Source organism: Bos indicus x Bos taurus, chromosome 15 (assembly GCF_003369695.1).
Source record: "Bos indicus x Bos taurus breed Angus x Brahman F1 hybrid chromosome 15, Bos_hybrid_MaternalHap_v2.0, whole genome shotgun sequence".
Classification (NCBI taxonomy): domain Eukaryota; kingdom Metazoa; phylum Chordata; class Mammalia; order Artiodactyla; family Bovidae; genus Bos; species Bos indicus x Bos taurus.
This window is the reverse complement of record NC_040090.1, coordinates 63,496,792-63,511,591: the sequence shown is the minus strand read 5'-3', so window position 1 is coordinate 63,511,591 and position 14,800 is coordinate 63,496,792. Positions and strand designations below refer to the sequence as shown.

The 14,800-nt window shown below is 45.3% G+C and overlaps 1 protein-coding gene across 3 annotated transcripts in view; it reads right to left on the bottom strand.

The window, feature by feature from the left end:
* The window catches only part of ARHGAP20 (Rho GTPase activating protein 20), a 211,222-nt gene extending 199,045 nt beyond the window's left edge, over positions 1–12,177 (bottom strand). The window contains exon 1 of one of the 3 annotated variants that reach the window (XM_027563800.1): positions 12,099–12,177. Coding sequence is in view for 1 of the 3 variants with exons in the window: in XM_027563799.1 (XP_027419600.1) it covers positions 11,633–11,737 (105 nt within the window). In the remaining 2 variants the exon portion in view is untranslated. Of the gene's footprint in view, positions 1–11,215; positions 11,320–11,632; positions 11,939–12,098 lie in introns of those variants that run through there. The other 2 variants (XM_027563799.1, XM_027563802.1) reach the window with 2 other exon arrangements.
* Positions 12,178–14,800: the final 2,623 nt, after the last annotated feature.

Genomic DNA, 14,800 nt, shown 5'->3' with positions numbered 1-14,800 from the left:
AGGGTCAACTGTATTATCATACTGGGGGTTATGACCTCAACCTTTGAGTTTCAGGAGACACGAACATTCAGTCTGTAACAGAGGTTTTTGTCAAATACTCAGGAGACTGAGGGATATGAGTCACGAAACTCCAAACTCCATCAAATCACACTAATAAAATGTACATATATATCTTCAAAGCACTGTGTATATGACTCTATGTACATATAAGTATGCATAACCCCCTTTGCGGAGAAGGCAATGGCAACCCACTCCAGTACTCTTTCCTGGAGAATCCCAGGTATGGTGGAGCCTGGTGGGCTGCCGTCTATGGGGTCGTAGAGAGTCGGACAGGACTGAAGTGACTTAGCAGCAGCAGCAGCAGCCCCCTTTGCAACAATGTCTCTTTGGGCTTCCCTGGTGGCTCAGATAGTAAAGAATCCTCTTGCAATATGGGGAAGACCGGGGTTCTATCCTGGGTTGGGAAGATCCCTGGAGAGAGAATGGCTACCCACTCCAGTATCCCTTGCCTGGAGAATGCCATGGACAGAGGAGCCGGGTGGGCTGCAGTCCATGGGGTCGCTGAGGGTTGGACGCAACCGAGCGACTTCACTTTCACTTTCACACATTGGAGAAGGAAATGGCAACCCACTCCAGTGTTCTTGCCTGGAGAATCCCAGGGACGGGGGAGCCTGGTGGCCTGCCGTGTATGGAGTTGCACAGAGTTGGACACGAATGAAGTGACTTAGCAGCAGCAGTATGTTCATTAAGTGGTATGTGGCCCTATAAGGCACAAGACCACTTTATGTCGAAAGGAACAGCCATCAAGTCCTGGATGGCAGCATGAGGAGAGGGAAAGGATTCAGAACCCAGATTATCCAAGTTCAAGGTTTCCTTTTCTGAAGGTGCCATCAGCTGTCTCACTTCTCCCAGGCTACTAAACATATTCCACCTCTTGCCCTGCAGACCTTCCACCAAATCCTAAAATTAGAACAGTGAAGGGACAGAGAGTGATAAAGTGCTTCATAACAACCTTCACTTCAGAACCAAAAAGCAACAACTGCACTGCTTAGGAATCTGTGACTTGTGAATTTCTAGTCAATAAGCTACAACTCTCTGTGAGGACTCAATCTTCAAAGCTGACAAGTATTTTTTACATACATGTATAGAAATAAAATATAATTTTCGTTTTATAAAAAACAATGTATTCTCTTCTAATACATGAATGTTAGAGTCACAAAAGAATAAGTTTTCTTTTGCTATGTTAAAATGCACTATTGTGTTCACATCGTAAGTGAAAATTTACTATGGAAGCAAGCTTTTTCTTACACTCAAGATTTATCGTATTAAAATGTTTACTGAATTGAGAGTTTCAGCTACATTTCCCACACCCAATTTTCCATGGTGGAAACATCTAAGACACAGGATTCAGTGCACCCACACATAACTTGAAATATAGTTCTTTGAGTTTGGAGAACATGCCAAAATTTCCAACAGCAAGCAGGACTGAGATATCAGCATGGAAAGAAGGTCTCCTGAAGAGCTCCTGAAATATGCTGCTGCTGCTGCTGCTAAGTCACTTCAGTCGTATCCGACTCTGTGTGACCCCATAGACGGCAGGCCACCAGGCTCCCCCGTCCCTGGGATTCTCCAGGCAAGAACACTGGAGTGGGTTGCCATTTCCTTCTCCAATGCGTGAAAGTGAAAAGTCAAAGTGAAGTCGCTCAGTCGTGTCTGACTCTTAGCAACCCCATGGACTGCAGCCCACCAGGCTCCTCCGTCCGTGGATTTTCCAGGCAAGAGTACTGGAGTGGGGTGCCATTGCCTTCTCTGCCTGAAATATGAGCACCTTATATAAAATACCTGAAAATGACAGATAGCAAAGCAAAATGACCACAAATTTCCAAAGAGATTATCAATGATTGTGTCCCTGATTGTCATTATTAGTCCATATTTACTATGAAGGTTAATGTTGTGTCAACTTATTATTATTATTATTGACATGTGTCAACATGTCCACAGCATGCCCAGGTTACGTATTATCTCTGGGTGTGTCTGTGAGGGTATTTTCAAGATGACATTAGCATTTGAATAAGCAGTCAGTAAAGCAGGTTTCCTCCCCATCATTCAATCATTCATCATTCGCCTTTACAGAACAAGAAGTGGAGGAAAGAGGAATTTGCCCCATTTTCTGCCCTCACTGTCCAGCTAGAGCATCTCATTTCCTCTGGTTCTCAGGAAAGACTACACCACCTTCCTCCCTGTGGATGGCAGTCAAGGGACTCCTACCCCTGTCTGTTTCTCTGAAGAACCCTGACTGGTACCTTTATCTAATGGCGGTACTGGACGTAATATTCAGTGGTACACAGAGAAGGTAGAGACTCTGCTCTCCGCAGGGGAAAATTACCTCTCAGGAGAAAAACTTCTCAGATCTGCTTTGCTCCACTGGTTATGTAAAATTCAAATCTACTCTCTCCTACATCTTATGTTGCAATTAATAGAAAATGCATCTGTAGTCTAGCTGGAAAGAGAAACAGAGTTGGAAAATCTGGGTTCAAATTTTCAGCTCTGCTGCTTGCCACACACAGCCCTGGAGGGCTCCCTGCCTTTCCTCTAAGAGTGCATTATTAACAACGCCTACCATGCAGCTTACGTATGTTATGTATAGTGAGGCATTTACTCAAAGAAGTTTATAAAACTTTTCCTTTCCTCTTCCATATATTACAAACAGTAAACTCTTACCTTTTTTCCTCAAGCTTCTACCTTAGAATATTTGATATTTATGACCTTCAAGGGTGACTGCTTTGATGATGCATGTTATGGATCTAATTATTATACTTGTGCCCCCTAAATCCATATGATGAAGTGCTGACCCCCAATGGAACGTTACTACGAGGCAGGGGTCTCTGGGAAGTAATTAGGTTTAGATGAAGTCTTGAGAGTGGGGCTGCTCTGACAAGGTTAGTGCCTTTGTAAGAAGAAACCAAAGATATCCAACTCCATCTCCATCTCTCCCTCCCCATCTTTCCCTCATCTCCCTCACTGCTTTTCTTCTCACTCAATCTCCCATGTGAGGACACGACAATAATTGGAAGCCAAGAAGAAGACTCTCACCAGCAACTGAACTGGCTGGCACCCAGATCATGGGAATTCACAACCTCCACAACTGCAGGGAATAACTGTCTGTTGTTTAAGCCTCCAGTTGACTGTATTTTGTTACAGCAACCTGAGCTGAATAAGACAAATAGCATTCACTCATTTGCATGTAAATGTTCTTGTATTAAATCCAAGGAAATAAAACTCTTTTTATTGCTTTATAGGTACTTTCACCTGGTACTTGTGAAAAATTCCTGATGGCTTCTGCATTTTTTCAAAAGTGTTTTTTTTTTATTTTCTCCTTTGACCCATAAAAAACAACCTTGTGAGATATACAGGATATGGATTATTATCCCCATTTTACAAACAAAGAAACAAAAACAAAACACAGAAGTTCAGAGGTCACACCAGTTTAACAGAGGATGTTTCTGACTAGAAACAAAATCTATTTCAGTTTTTGGTATTTCCAGACTGCTCTTAGCCAAAACAATCTCTCAGGTACTTGATTTTATGCCACTCACTTTGTGAATAACATCACAAAGTGTTCAGTAGGATACAGGCTTAACTATGGGCATAATATTTTTCTCAGTTCCAAAGAATTAGAAGTCTTACTCACCAAGATGTTTCATTCAAACCCCAGGGCAAGACACACACATGGTTTAAAATTGGCTCTCAGGGGTGTTCTACCATGAGTTGCTATAAACACATTTGGACACAGAGAACGTAGAAATAAAAGCCAGAATGAAGTGTATAATGGCAGTACTCTTGCCTGCAAAATCCCATGGATGGAGGAGCCTGGTACGCTGCAGTCCATGGGGTCGCTAGGAGTCGGACACGACTGAGTGACTTCACTTTCACTTTTCACTTTCATGCATTGGAGAAGGAAATGGCAACCCACTCCAGTATTCTTGCCTGGAGAATCCCAGGGACAGGGGAGCCTGGTGGGCTGCCGTCTCTGGGGTCGCACAGAATCAGACACAACTGAAGCGACTTAGCAGCAGCAGCAGCAGTTATACTTTTTAATGTTGGAGCTATTTTTAAATCCTTTTGCTTTGATTTTCTGTGCCTACAAGTCTCTCTTCCCTCCTCAAAACCTATCTTATTTAAAGACTTTTCAATTAGTGTGTGAAACCAACGGGTCTGGGGGCTTGAAAATTATAAAAATCATCATCCCTAACTAAAATCATTCTAATAAGTGCTGCCATTTCATTTCACAAAAACTGTTCTATTCAAACAGGGACGCGCTCAAGGATATGTTATCCAGGATTCTATCCATAATGCATTATCTATTGCTGATATTAATATTGTACTCTAGAATCACACTTTTAGAAAATACCATACAAATCTACTGTCTATTCTTTTCAAGAGCCTCAATTACGGAAAACTTTCTATTTTTGGAAACAGTCAAATCATCCCACTAACAAAGAAAGGTGGATGAACCAGCTAAGTGATCCCCCTTGAGGTTAAAATAATAAATGTAGCTATTAAGTGACTGACTTCTTTTACAGCATTTACAAACTAGGTCTTCAAACATATTATGTGCTTTGCTACCTCAGGACCTTTGAACAACTGCTCCCATTTCCTGGAATCTTTTTATTGCATGATCTTTTTCATCAGTAAAAGAGTTAGTTCAGTTCAGTTCACTTGCTCAGTTGTGTCCGACTCTTTGCGACCCCATGAATCGCAGCACACCAGGCCTCCCTGTCCATCACCAACTCCTGGAGTTCACCCAAACTCATGTCCATTGAGTCGGTGATGCCATCCAGCCATCTCATCATCTGTCGTCCCCTTCTCCTCCTGCTCCCAATCCCTCCCAGCATCAGGGTGTTTTCCAATGAGTCAACTCTTCACATGAGGTGGCCAAAGTATTGGAGTTTCAGTCTCAGCATCAGTCCTTCCAATGAACACCCAGGACTGATCTCCTTTAGAATAGACTGGTTGGATCTCCTTGCAGTCCAAGGGACTCTCAAGAGTCTTCTCCAACACCACAGCTCAAAAGCATCAATTCTTCGGCACTCAGCTTTCTTCACAGTCCAACTCTCACATCCATACATGACCATTGGAAAAACCATAGCCTTGACTAGACAGATCTTTGTTGACAAAGTAATGTCTCTGCTTTTTAATATGCTGTCTAGGTTGGTCATAACTTTCCTTCCAAGGAGTAAGTGTCTTTTAATTTCATGGCTGCAATCACCATCTGCAGTGATTTTGGAGCCCCCCAAAATAAAATCAGCCACTGTTTCCACTGTTTCCCCATCTATTTCCCATGAAGTGATGGGAACAGATGCCTCTAGGGAAATGTAAATCAAATCCAAAATGAAATACAACTTTCTACCCTCTGTTGTTATTTAGTCACTAAGTTGGGTCTGACCCCTTTGCGACCCCATGGACTGCTGTCTACCAGGCTCCTCTGTCCATTGCATTTCCCAGGCAGGGATACTAGAGTAGGTTGCCATTTTCTTCTCCAGGGGATCTTCCTAACTCAGGGATCGAAACAGCATCTCTGGTATCTCTGCGTTGGCAGATGGATTTTTTACCACTGAGCTACCAGGGAAGACCTTCTATCCTCTAGGATGATCAAAATAAAAAAGACAGATAATAAGTGTTGGTGAAGATGTAGAGAAATTGGACTTTTACGCACTGTTAATGGGAATGTAAAACCACTTTGGAAAATAATTTGACAGTTTATTAAAACGTTAAACATACACTTAAATTATGACCCAGGCTCAACATTTAAGTATTTTTCCAAAAGAAGTGAAAGCACAAGTCCATACAAAGACTTGTACATGAATGTTCAGAGCAGCTTTGTTCATAGTATCCCAAACCAGGAAAAAAACAAAATAGCCATAAACAGGTGAATGGATAAACAAACTGTGCTTTATCCACATGATAGAATACTACTGAGTACTGATCTGCACACAAATAAAATGGGTGAATCTCAAAATAATTAAACTGAATTAAAGAAGACAGACAAAAAGAATACATAGTATGATTCCATTTACATAAAATTCTTTAAAATGCAAATTAACCAACAGTGACAGAAAGCAGACCAGTGTTTGCCTAGAAATTGGGAGGGGACAAAGGGATTAGAAAGGGACATGAGGAGACTTTAAGGAATGATAAATATGTTCATCATCTTGGCTGTGGTCATGGTATCAGAGTTGTATAATGTGCCAAAATCTATTGATTTATGTACTTTAAACATGTACAGCTTATTGTATGCCAAGTATACCTCAAAAATCTGTTAAAATTTTTTAATTGCTCAGTTGTACCAGCCACACATCAAGAGCTCAATAGCTACGTAACAGCTGCTGCTGCTGCTGCTGCTGCTGCCAGGTCACTTCAGTCATGTCCGACTCTGTGCGACCCCATAGACGGCAGCCCACCAGGCTCCCCCATCCCTGGGATTCTCCAGGCAAGAACACTGGAGTGGGTTGCCATTTCCTTCTCCAATGCATGAAAGTGAAAAGTGAAAGGGAAGTCACTCAGTCCTGTCCGACTCTTTGCAACCCCATGGACGGCAGCCTACCAGGCTCCTCCATCCATGGGATTCTCCAGGCAGGAGTAATGGAGTGGGGTGCCATCGCCTTCTCCAACGTAACAGCTAGTGTCCATTAAATTGGACATTGTAAATAAAGACTGGTTTTGCCATTGTCGAAAGTTCCAGTTAACAGTCATGCTCCAGGCGTCAGCAAACTACACAACAGATTTACCTCTTATTTTTCTAAATAAAGTTTTATTGGAATATAGTTATGCCCACTTATTTATACATTGTCTATGGATGCTTTAGCATGACAGTGGCATAGTAGGTAGCTGCAACAGAGACCTTATGGTCTACAAACCTAAATTATTCACTATCTGGCTCTCTGAAAAGATTTGCTGATCTTGCTATAAATCATAAACCCTGAACAAGAGGGTCATATCTATTCCTGCTGACTGCTGTACATAACCCAGCTTATATTTAACAAGTACCTAATATATAGCTTCCCTGGTGGCTTAGATGGTAGAGTTTGCCTGCAATGTGGGAGACCTGGGTTCGAACCCTGGGTTGGGAAGATCTCCTGGAGAAGGAAATAACAACTTATTCTTGCCTGGAAAATCCCATGGACAGAGGAGCCTGGAGGGATACAGTCTGTGGGGTCACAAAGAGTTGGACACGACTGAGCGACTGACACACACATAATATGGAGCACAGTCCTAGGAACTGAGGCAGCAGCCTTGAACAACACAGAAAACATCCCTAGTCTCGTGGTGTTCACAATCTGGTGAGCGGTTCAGGTAACACAACCAAGAAGGAAATAAGAATATACAAGGCAAGACTGAATACTGAGATAAGAACAAAACAAAAGGCACAGGGCATGACTGAGGGGCAACTTCCACTTGGGTAATCAGAACAGGCCTCTGGGAGAACCTAAGATGGGAACGACATGAAAGAATCAACACTGCAAAGATCTGTGGCAAAAAAAAAGACAATAGCAACACCAAAGCCTCAGAACAGAATGGATTTGATGACGCGATGTGTGAAAAAGAAGGCCCATGTGGCTGGAGAATACACAAACAAGGCAGGAAAGGCAGATGAGGTGAGAGGAGTAGGGAGGGCTAAAAAGAGGAGTTTCAGTTTTATTCTAAATATGACAGAAAGCCACAAGACGATTTTACACAGTTAGAAACATGATCAATTTACATTTTTGAAGATCACTCTGGAGCTTCTAAATGGTGACTGGGTCAGGTAAAAACCAAAAAGGTGTTAGACAAGTTAGCGGATTTCTGCAAAGGTTTAAGTGAGAGATGATAGTGGTTTGGCTTGGACTACAATGACAGCAGTGGAGATGAAGTGAAGAAATTCAAGGTATGTTTTGAAGTGACAGTGGACGAGCATTTCCGATGGTTGTTGTAGACTGAGGACATAAATACCAGATTTTTGGCTTAAACAACTGGGACAAAGTAGTGTGAATTACAAACACGGTGGGAAGTACAAACATAAGCGCTAACATATGCTAATATTCACTCCATTTCACATTAAATTTTTCTATCTTGAGAGTTACATACTATTGTTATTTTCATTTTACAAATAGGAAACTGGAAAGGTTAAGTAACTGACCTAGATTTGAAGGCTAGTAAAAACACAATGTAGACTTGAACCAGGTCAGTTCAGTTCAGTTGCTCAGTCATGTCCGCCTCTTTGCGACCCTGTGAACCATAGCATGCCAGGCCTCCCTGTCCATCACCAACTCCTGGAGTCCACCTAAACCCATGTCCATCGAGTCGGTGATGCCGTCCAACCATCTCATCCTCTGCCGTCCCCTTCTCCTCCTGCCCTCAATCTTTCCCAGTATCAGGGTCTTTTCCAATGAGTCAGCTCTTCGCATCAGGTGGCCAAAGTATCGGAGTTTCAGCTTCAGCATCAGTCCTTCCAATGAACACCCAGGACTGATCTCCTTTAGGATGGACTGGTTGGATCTCCTTGCAGTCCAAGGGACTCTCAAGAGTCTTCTCCAACACCACAGTTCAAAAGCATCAATTCTTCGGCCCTCAGCCATCTTCACAGTCCAACTCTCACATCCATACATGACTACTGGAAAAACCATAGCTTTGACTACACAGATCTTTGTTGACAAAGTAATGTCTCTGCTTTTTAATATGCTGTCTAGGTTGGTCATAATTTTCCTTCCAAGGGGTAAGCGTCTTTTAATTTCATGGCTGCAATCACCATCTGCAGTGATTTTGGAGCCCCCAAAAATAAAGTCTGACACTGTTTCCACTGTTTCCCCATCTATTTACCAGGTCATCAAACTCCAAATTTCACCACACTGTGCAAAACTGCCTTTTCAATAGTAGTTCCTAGGAATATGAACCATATTCTACACAACGGCAGTACCACTGGATTTTAATTTTCAGGATGACTAGTTTGAAAGATGCTACAGTTTTGCTTGTCCTTCAGGGACTATTAATTAAGATCAACTTGTTTTCATAAAGTAAAAGATGTAATAGTCTGCTATATACACTTTTCAAAGCACTTTCACCACTATCTTCTCTTTGATACTCCTTTTACGAATGAGGAAACTAAAGCAAGTGATTTCCTCAACATCACTCAGATAGTAACAGAGACAGGACTAAAAGCCAAGTGAACCCATTCCATACAGTAGTCTGGCCAATAACATTGTCTTTAAAAAATGCTGAATATTCAGTAAGAAACACATTTTTCTCCACTACCCCAAATGCACATACATATACATAAATAAAACAGAGCAAAAAGTCATACAAAGCAATCTTTACCCCTACTACTGTGCCAATACTTTCTGTTCTATTTCATTTTTTAAAATGCTGACTGCAACTGACAATTTCAACAACACTGATCCAAGTCTCAGTAATTAACAGCAGTAGTACAACAGCATAGTAGACATTTTAAGAAATAAGTCTCATGATTCACTAGGACTACCAAGCACTAAAAAGGTAAGAGGAAACATAAAAAAGATCAATCTGCTGAGTATTTGGGATACAAGAAGATTGTGGTCCATGAGAGTGTAAATGGCAATGATTCTGAGTTACAATTTGGAAATTTTATTATAATTAATTACTATTGCTATGGAGGTCTCAAATCAAACAGATACACCTACTCACATTTAAAACAGGCAGAGATGCACATTTCTGGAAAAATATTAAAAGAAAATATATAATATATGTTAAAATATTAAAAGTAAAAATATAAAAAGCAGTTCTTCAATAAACACAAGTCTTCAATTTTGCTTTTGCCCTAAAGGGAGTAAAAAGCTGTAGAAAGACCAAGCAGGCAAAACCTATTTCCTTTTTTAAAAAAGAAAAAGAAAAAGACTGGATTGATAGTGTGACAAATCATTACGTTTTATAATGCAGGACAAAAATGGCTTAAGATGCACAACAATCTTTCATTTATTGAAGAAATACTTCTTGATTGGTCAAGCTACTCTCATGCTTTCTTGCTTAATTACCATTAGCCAAAAAAAAAAAAAAAAAAAGATGAGATGTGTTCTGGCATACAAATACTTTATTTTCCCCTATTTCTTAAGTTTACAAGAATAAAATTTGCTTTTAAACTATGTTGATTACTGAATAGTCATACAATGCCAACCTAGCAAATTCTCTCTCTCTCTCTCTCTCTCTCTCTCTGCATATCTGAAGGGGAAAAGCGACAAGGACAAACCGCAGCCTCCATATATCAAAGACAGAGCCAGCACTACAGCAGATACATCATCAAGTTCACTGACACTCCTAGATGGCTCTGCAACAGGGTCAAGGTCCCTGGGTGCTCACAGAAACTTCTACACTCCGCACCAACCTCACTTCTTTTCTACTGACCTCCAGCCAACCCAGGATTCTGCTGGGCAAAATCATGAAAGGCAGTAAGATCCGGACAACGAGGGAGCCTGCGTAGCCCCTTAAGGTTCCAATGATACAAACGTATTGAAGCATTCCTCAAGATGTTTTTTAAGGATGACTTAGATTATCCCGCTAGTCCCATTTTTCTTTTGTTTTCCCCCAAGAGAAGCTGGAAGGTCACTACCAGGACACAGAGCAAAAACGGCCAAATATCAGAAGGGGGAGGGGAGGAGCGAGAGCAGAAAAGGCTAGAAACACCCAAATCAATTCCTCCGAGAGCCAAGCCGCAGAGGCCGGCAGCTCGCGACCGCTTGCACTTGCTGAGGGAACCATTCCAAAGAAACCTGACCCGATTGGAGTCAGCACGCCGCTCGGCGGCCGCGTTTATCCTAAAGGAACGCTACAAGTTGTTGCCCGCATCCTTGCTCCCGGCTCTGACAGGGGCCGCGCGCACCTCCCGCAACCCGGCCCCGCGGAGCCCCGGGGGCCAGCGGACGAGCGCAGGTTGCGGGCCCCACCGCCGCCGCCCACCTGCCCCTCCAGTCCGGTTCCCAGCCGAACTGGCCCTCCGCGTCCCCGGGCGTCAACCGTTAGCATCCCCAGCACAGCTGCAAAGGCTGACCACAGCCTTGCAGTGACCCGGGGTCATTCCGGGTTTCGTTCCCCCGCCTGCAAGCACCCCACCCGGTCGCCCTTCGCCCTGCAAAACCCCGCGGAGCGGCCGCGGGGCCGCGTCCAGGTGAGGGGCTGAGAGCCCCACAGGCGCTGCTCTCCGGCCGCCTACCTTCCCAACGCGCGGTCGCCGCGCCAGGGCGGATCGCCTCGGCCCTGGCGATCTCGGAGCTGACCCCGTCAGGTGCCGATGAGCGCCTGAGGGACCTCGGGGAACCCCGGGGCCGGGCACCCGGCGGGGCTGGGGAGGGCGATGGCGCAAAAGCGGCCCGCGAGCCCCGCCTGAGGGAGGAGGGCGGCGGATGAGGACGGAGAGGGCGGCCGCCCGGCTCACTAGGAGAGCGACACTGACTCTAGACACGACGAGCCCGGGGGTGCCGGGGTGACCTGGGGAGACGGGAAGGCAGGCATGGCCTCGTACAGACGCGGCGGGTCTCGAGCCTCGAGCGTTAAATACCCGCGGCGTCCGACCCGCGCAGCGGCGAAGGGCGCGCGCGGGCGGCGGCGGGGCCCCGCTCGGCGTCCTCACCTTCTTCGTGCAGGGGCCGCCTGCGATCCGAGACACTCCTGTCAGGGAAGAGGAGCGCCCCGGCTGTCCCCCTAGAGTCTCCTGCTGGGGGGACATCGCTTCCATGAAGAGCGCTTGAGAGCAAATCCCAGCCCAGGAGGAGGTTAGGCTGGCATGTCCGCGGGACGGCGGCCGGACAGGCGAGGGCGCGCGGGACCGAGACGGGCGGCCGCGCTCAAGCGGCGAGCCGGGCTCCGGGGGCGAGCCGCGCGCCTCCCGTCGGGGCCATGTACCGCCGCCGCAGGGTTTGCCGCGGGGACGGCCCGTCAGCTCCGCGGCCGCCCCGCCTCGGGCCCGCCCCTCGGCGCCTGGCGCCCAGCGCCGGGCCCGCCCCCGGCCGCGGCCCACACAGCGCCGACCCTTACCGCGGCGCGCCACGGCGCGCGCCTTCCTAGATATTATATTAGGGAACGGGCGACCGACTGACCTCGGTCCGCGCCTCCGAGTGCGGTCAGCTCACCCAGCGGTATCACGAACGCGGGCCTCTAGCGCGGACGCGCGCCTCTGCAGGCGCTCGAGCCACTTGCACCCGGCTCCATCCCTTCCCGCCCCGCGGCACCGCGTGCGGCGGCGCGGCTGTGGCCACCTCAGCCTGAACGGAGGAGTGGCGGCTATTCCCGCCTCGCTCTCGGCCGACAGCGGCGGGGTCCCCCGCCCCTCCCCCGGCGGGGAGGCCGGGGATGGAGGCGCAAGTCGCTGAGGGCCGCACAGTGGAAGCCCGCGGTCCCGCACGCTAGCCTGCTCCCGGACCGGCGCGGGCTCTGCAGCCCACGCACGATTTGCACCCCGGCGGCAGCCCCCGCACGATTTGCACCGGCGGTTTCCGCTGTCTGCAGGCTGCAGAAACCCGGGCATTCCAAGCGTGTAAGCTCAATTAAGGAAAATGCGGCAGAGAGAGGGCTCTGAAATTTGGCTTAGCTGTTGAGAAGGCTACAATATGTGGAAGTGTTTATCAGATATCTGCGCTGAGAGCATAACTTCCTGTCAGCCCAAATAGTGGCAAATTTTTTAAAGGCCAGAGAATAATCAGAGGGAAGGGATTTGGAGCTTACTCGGGCTGAGTTGAGCACCGCCGTACTTTGCAGGACTGGCTGACTAGGGAGGCTGGTTCGGTAGGTGGCATTCTTCCCTTGGAGTCAGGACTCCATAAAGGATGGTTTGGTGATGAAGGACGCAGCTCGAGGATACTAGCTTGTGGAAGAGGTTTGTTTTTGTGGTAAGAAAAAACAGCGGTTCCTGCCGGATTGGGCTGTTATCGAGTCAGATTATAGAAGAATAGGGTTCTGGCCAGCACTGTTCCAAAGCAAAAGTTGCTGTCCAAAACACACCCACACACTACCATCACCACTAACCCCACAATTGTTATTGTGGAAATAAGGGGAGAAAATAGTCCAGTCCATTTTATGCCTTGCACATATCACATTGTTTAAAGTAGGCTTGTTACATCGGCTTTGTAAATCACACACATACACACACAGATATATATATATATATATATATATGTAAATTATATACACCCACACAGACACAGATTTTCAGGGTGACTCTGCTGCTTAGAGCCATGTCCAGACAGGGCTTTGCATTCACCCTTGAGGTTTTTTGGAATTTTACACTTTACACTGCAGAGGGTTTTGCAGCTCTTTTCATTCCTTGTTGAAACCATGCTATTATGATTCCTATCTTGCATGGGTGATTTCAGTTTTTCTTACTGTTTCGTTTTTTAATTTCAAGAATTAAAAAATATTTAATGTAATTTACATGTTATGTTTAAGGCTTATTGTCTTCTAGAGACGAGAACTCTTTGTTGTTGTTGTTCATCCCAAGTGCCTATAGCCGTGTCTGGCACATTAAATGTTGATTCAATAAATGAATGAGACACAAAAGGGATATAAAATAGATCCAGAAGAGCCAGGCTAGACTTGATTATTTCACTGAGTGTGTGCTCATTGGCTAAGTCATATCTGACTCTTTGCAACCCCAGGGACTGTAGCCCGCCAGGCTCCTCTGTCCATGGAATTTTCCCAGGCAAGAATACTAGAGTGGGTTGCTATATCCTTGAAACGATCTTTCCGACCCAGGGATCTAACCCATGTCTCCTGCTTGGCAGTCAGACTCTTTACTACTGAGCCAGGAGGGAAGCCTCATTGCATTGAGAGCCTTGTGTATTATCAGGTGTTTATTTTGAGATATATACCTCATGCTCCAAATCAAAGTAGTATTTATATTGCATATAAGTAAGTAAGTAAGTTAAATCGTTCAGTCGTGTCTGACTCTTTGCGACTCTATAGACTGTAGCCTACCAGGCTACTCTGTCCATGGGATTTTCCAGGCAAGAGTACTGGAGTGGGTTGTCATATCCTTCTACAGGGGATCTTCCCAACCCAGGGATAGAACCCAGATCTCCCGCATTGTAGGCAGACGCTTTACCGTCTGAGCCACGAGGGAAGTCCTTATAGTGCATATATGGGAAACCTACTTTTACTTCTTACTTTCTGAGTGCTTTTATTTCAAAATCCATTGGTTTTGATTTGCATAGAAAACCATCCTACCCCTCTCCTGTAAGGAGTTTGGAGGGAGGTCTCACTTCCTAAATAAAATTGAGTTTGCTCAGATTAATATGATCACCAGTGTATTGACTGAAGAACACAAATCAGATAATATCACTTCTCTGCTAAAACTTTCTTTGGCCTGCTGTGTCTATGGAATGAATTTCAAAAGTTGTACTACAGATGTCAGTACAGTTTGAAACCCTTGTCCTCAGTAGTTTCTTTTCTCATTTCTTACGCCTTTTCACCTCTCACCCTTTTCTCCCTCTCACTGAACTTATCTTGACCTCTCACATCTTCATGACTTTGAACAGGCTGTTCCCATTGCCTGGGAAATTTTATTTCCATATTTTCCAACCTCTTGCTTTAAACTTACTTATCTAGTGCAGGGTGCATAGTAAATAACCAATGAATATTTGTTACAGAAATAAATCTTCAACACTTAGGTTAATAATTAAATCAGGGAAATCTTCCTGACTTTAGTCCTCTTTAACCTCCACACACCAATCACCACACACACAGGGTTAAGCACACATTCTGCAGTAGTAACAGATAATGTTTATTGAGCACTTACTTTATACCA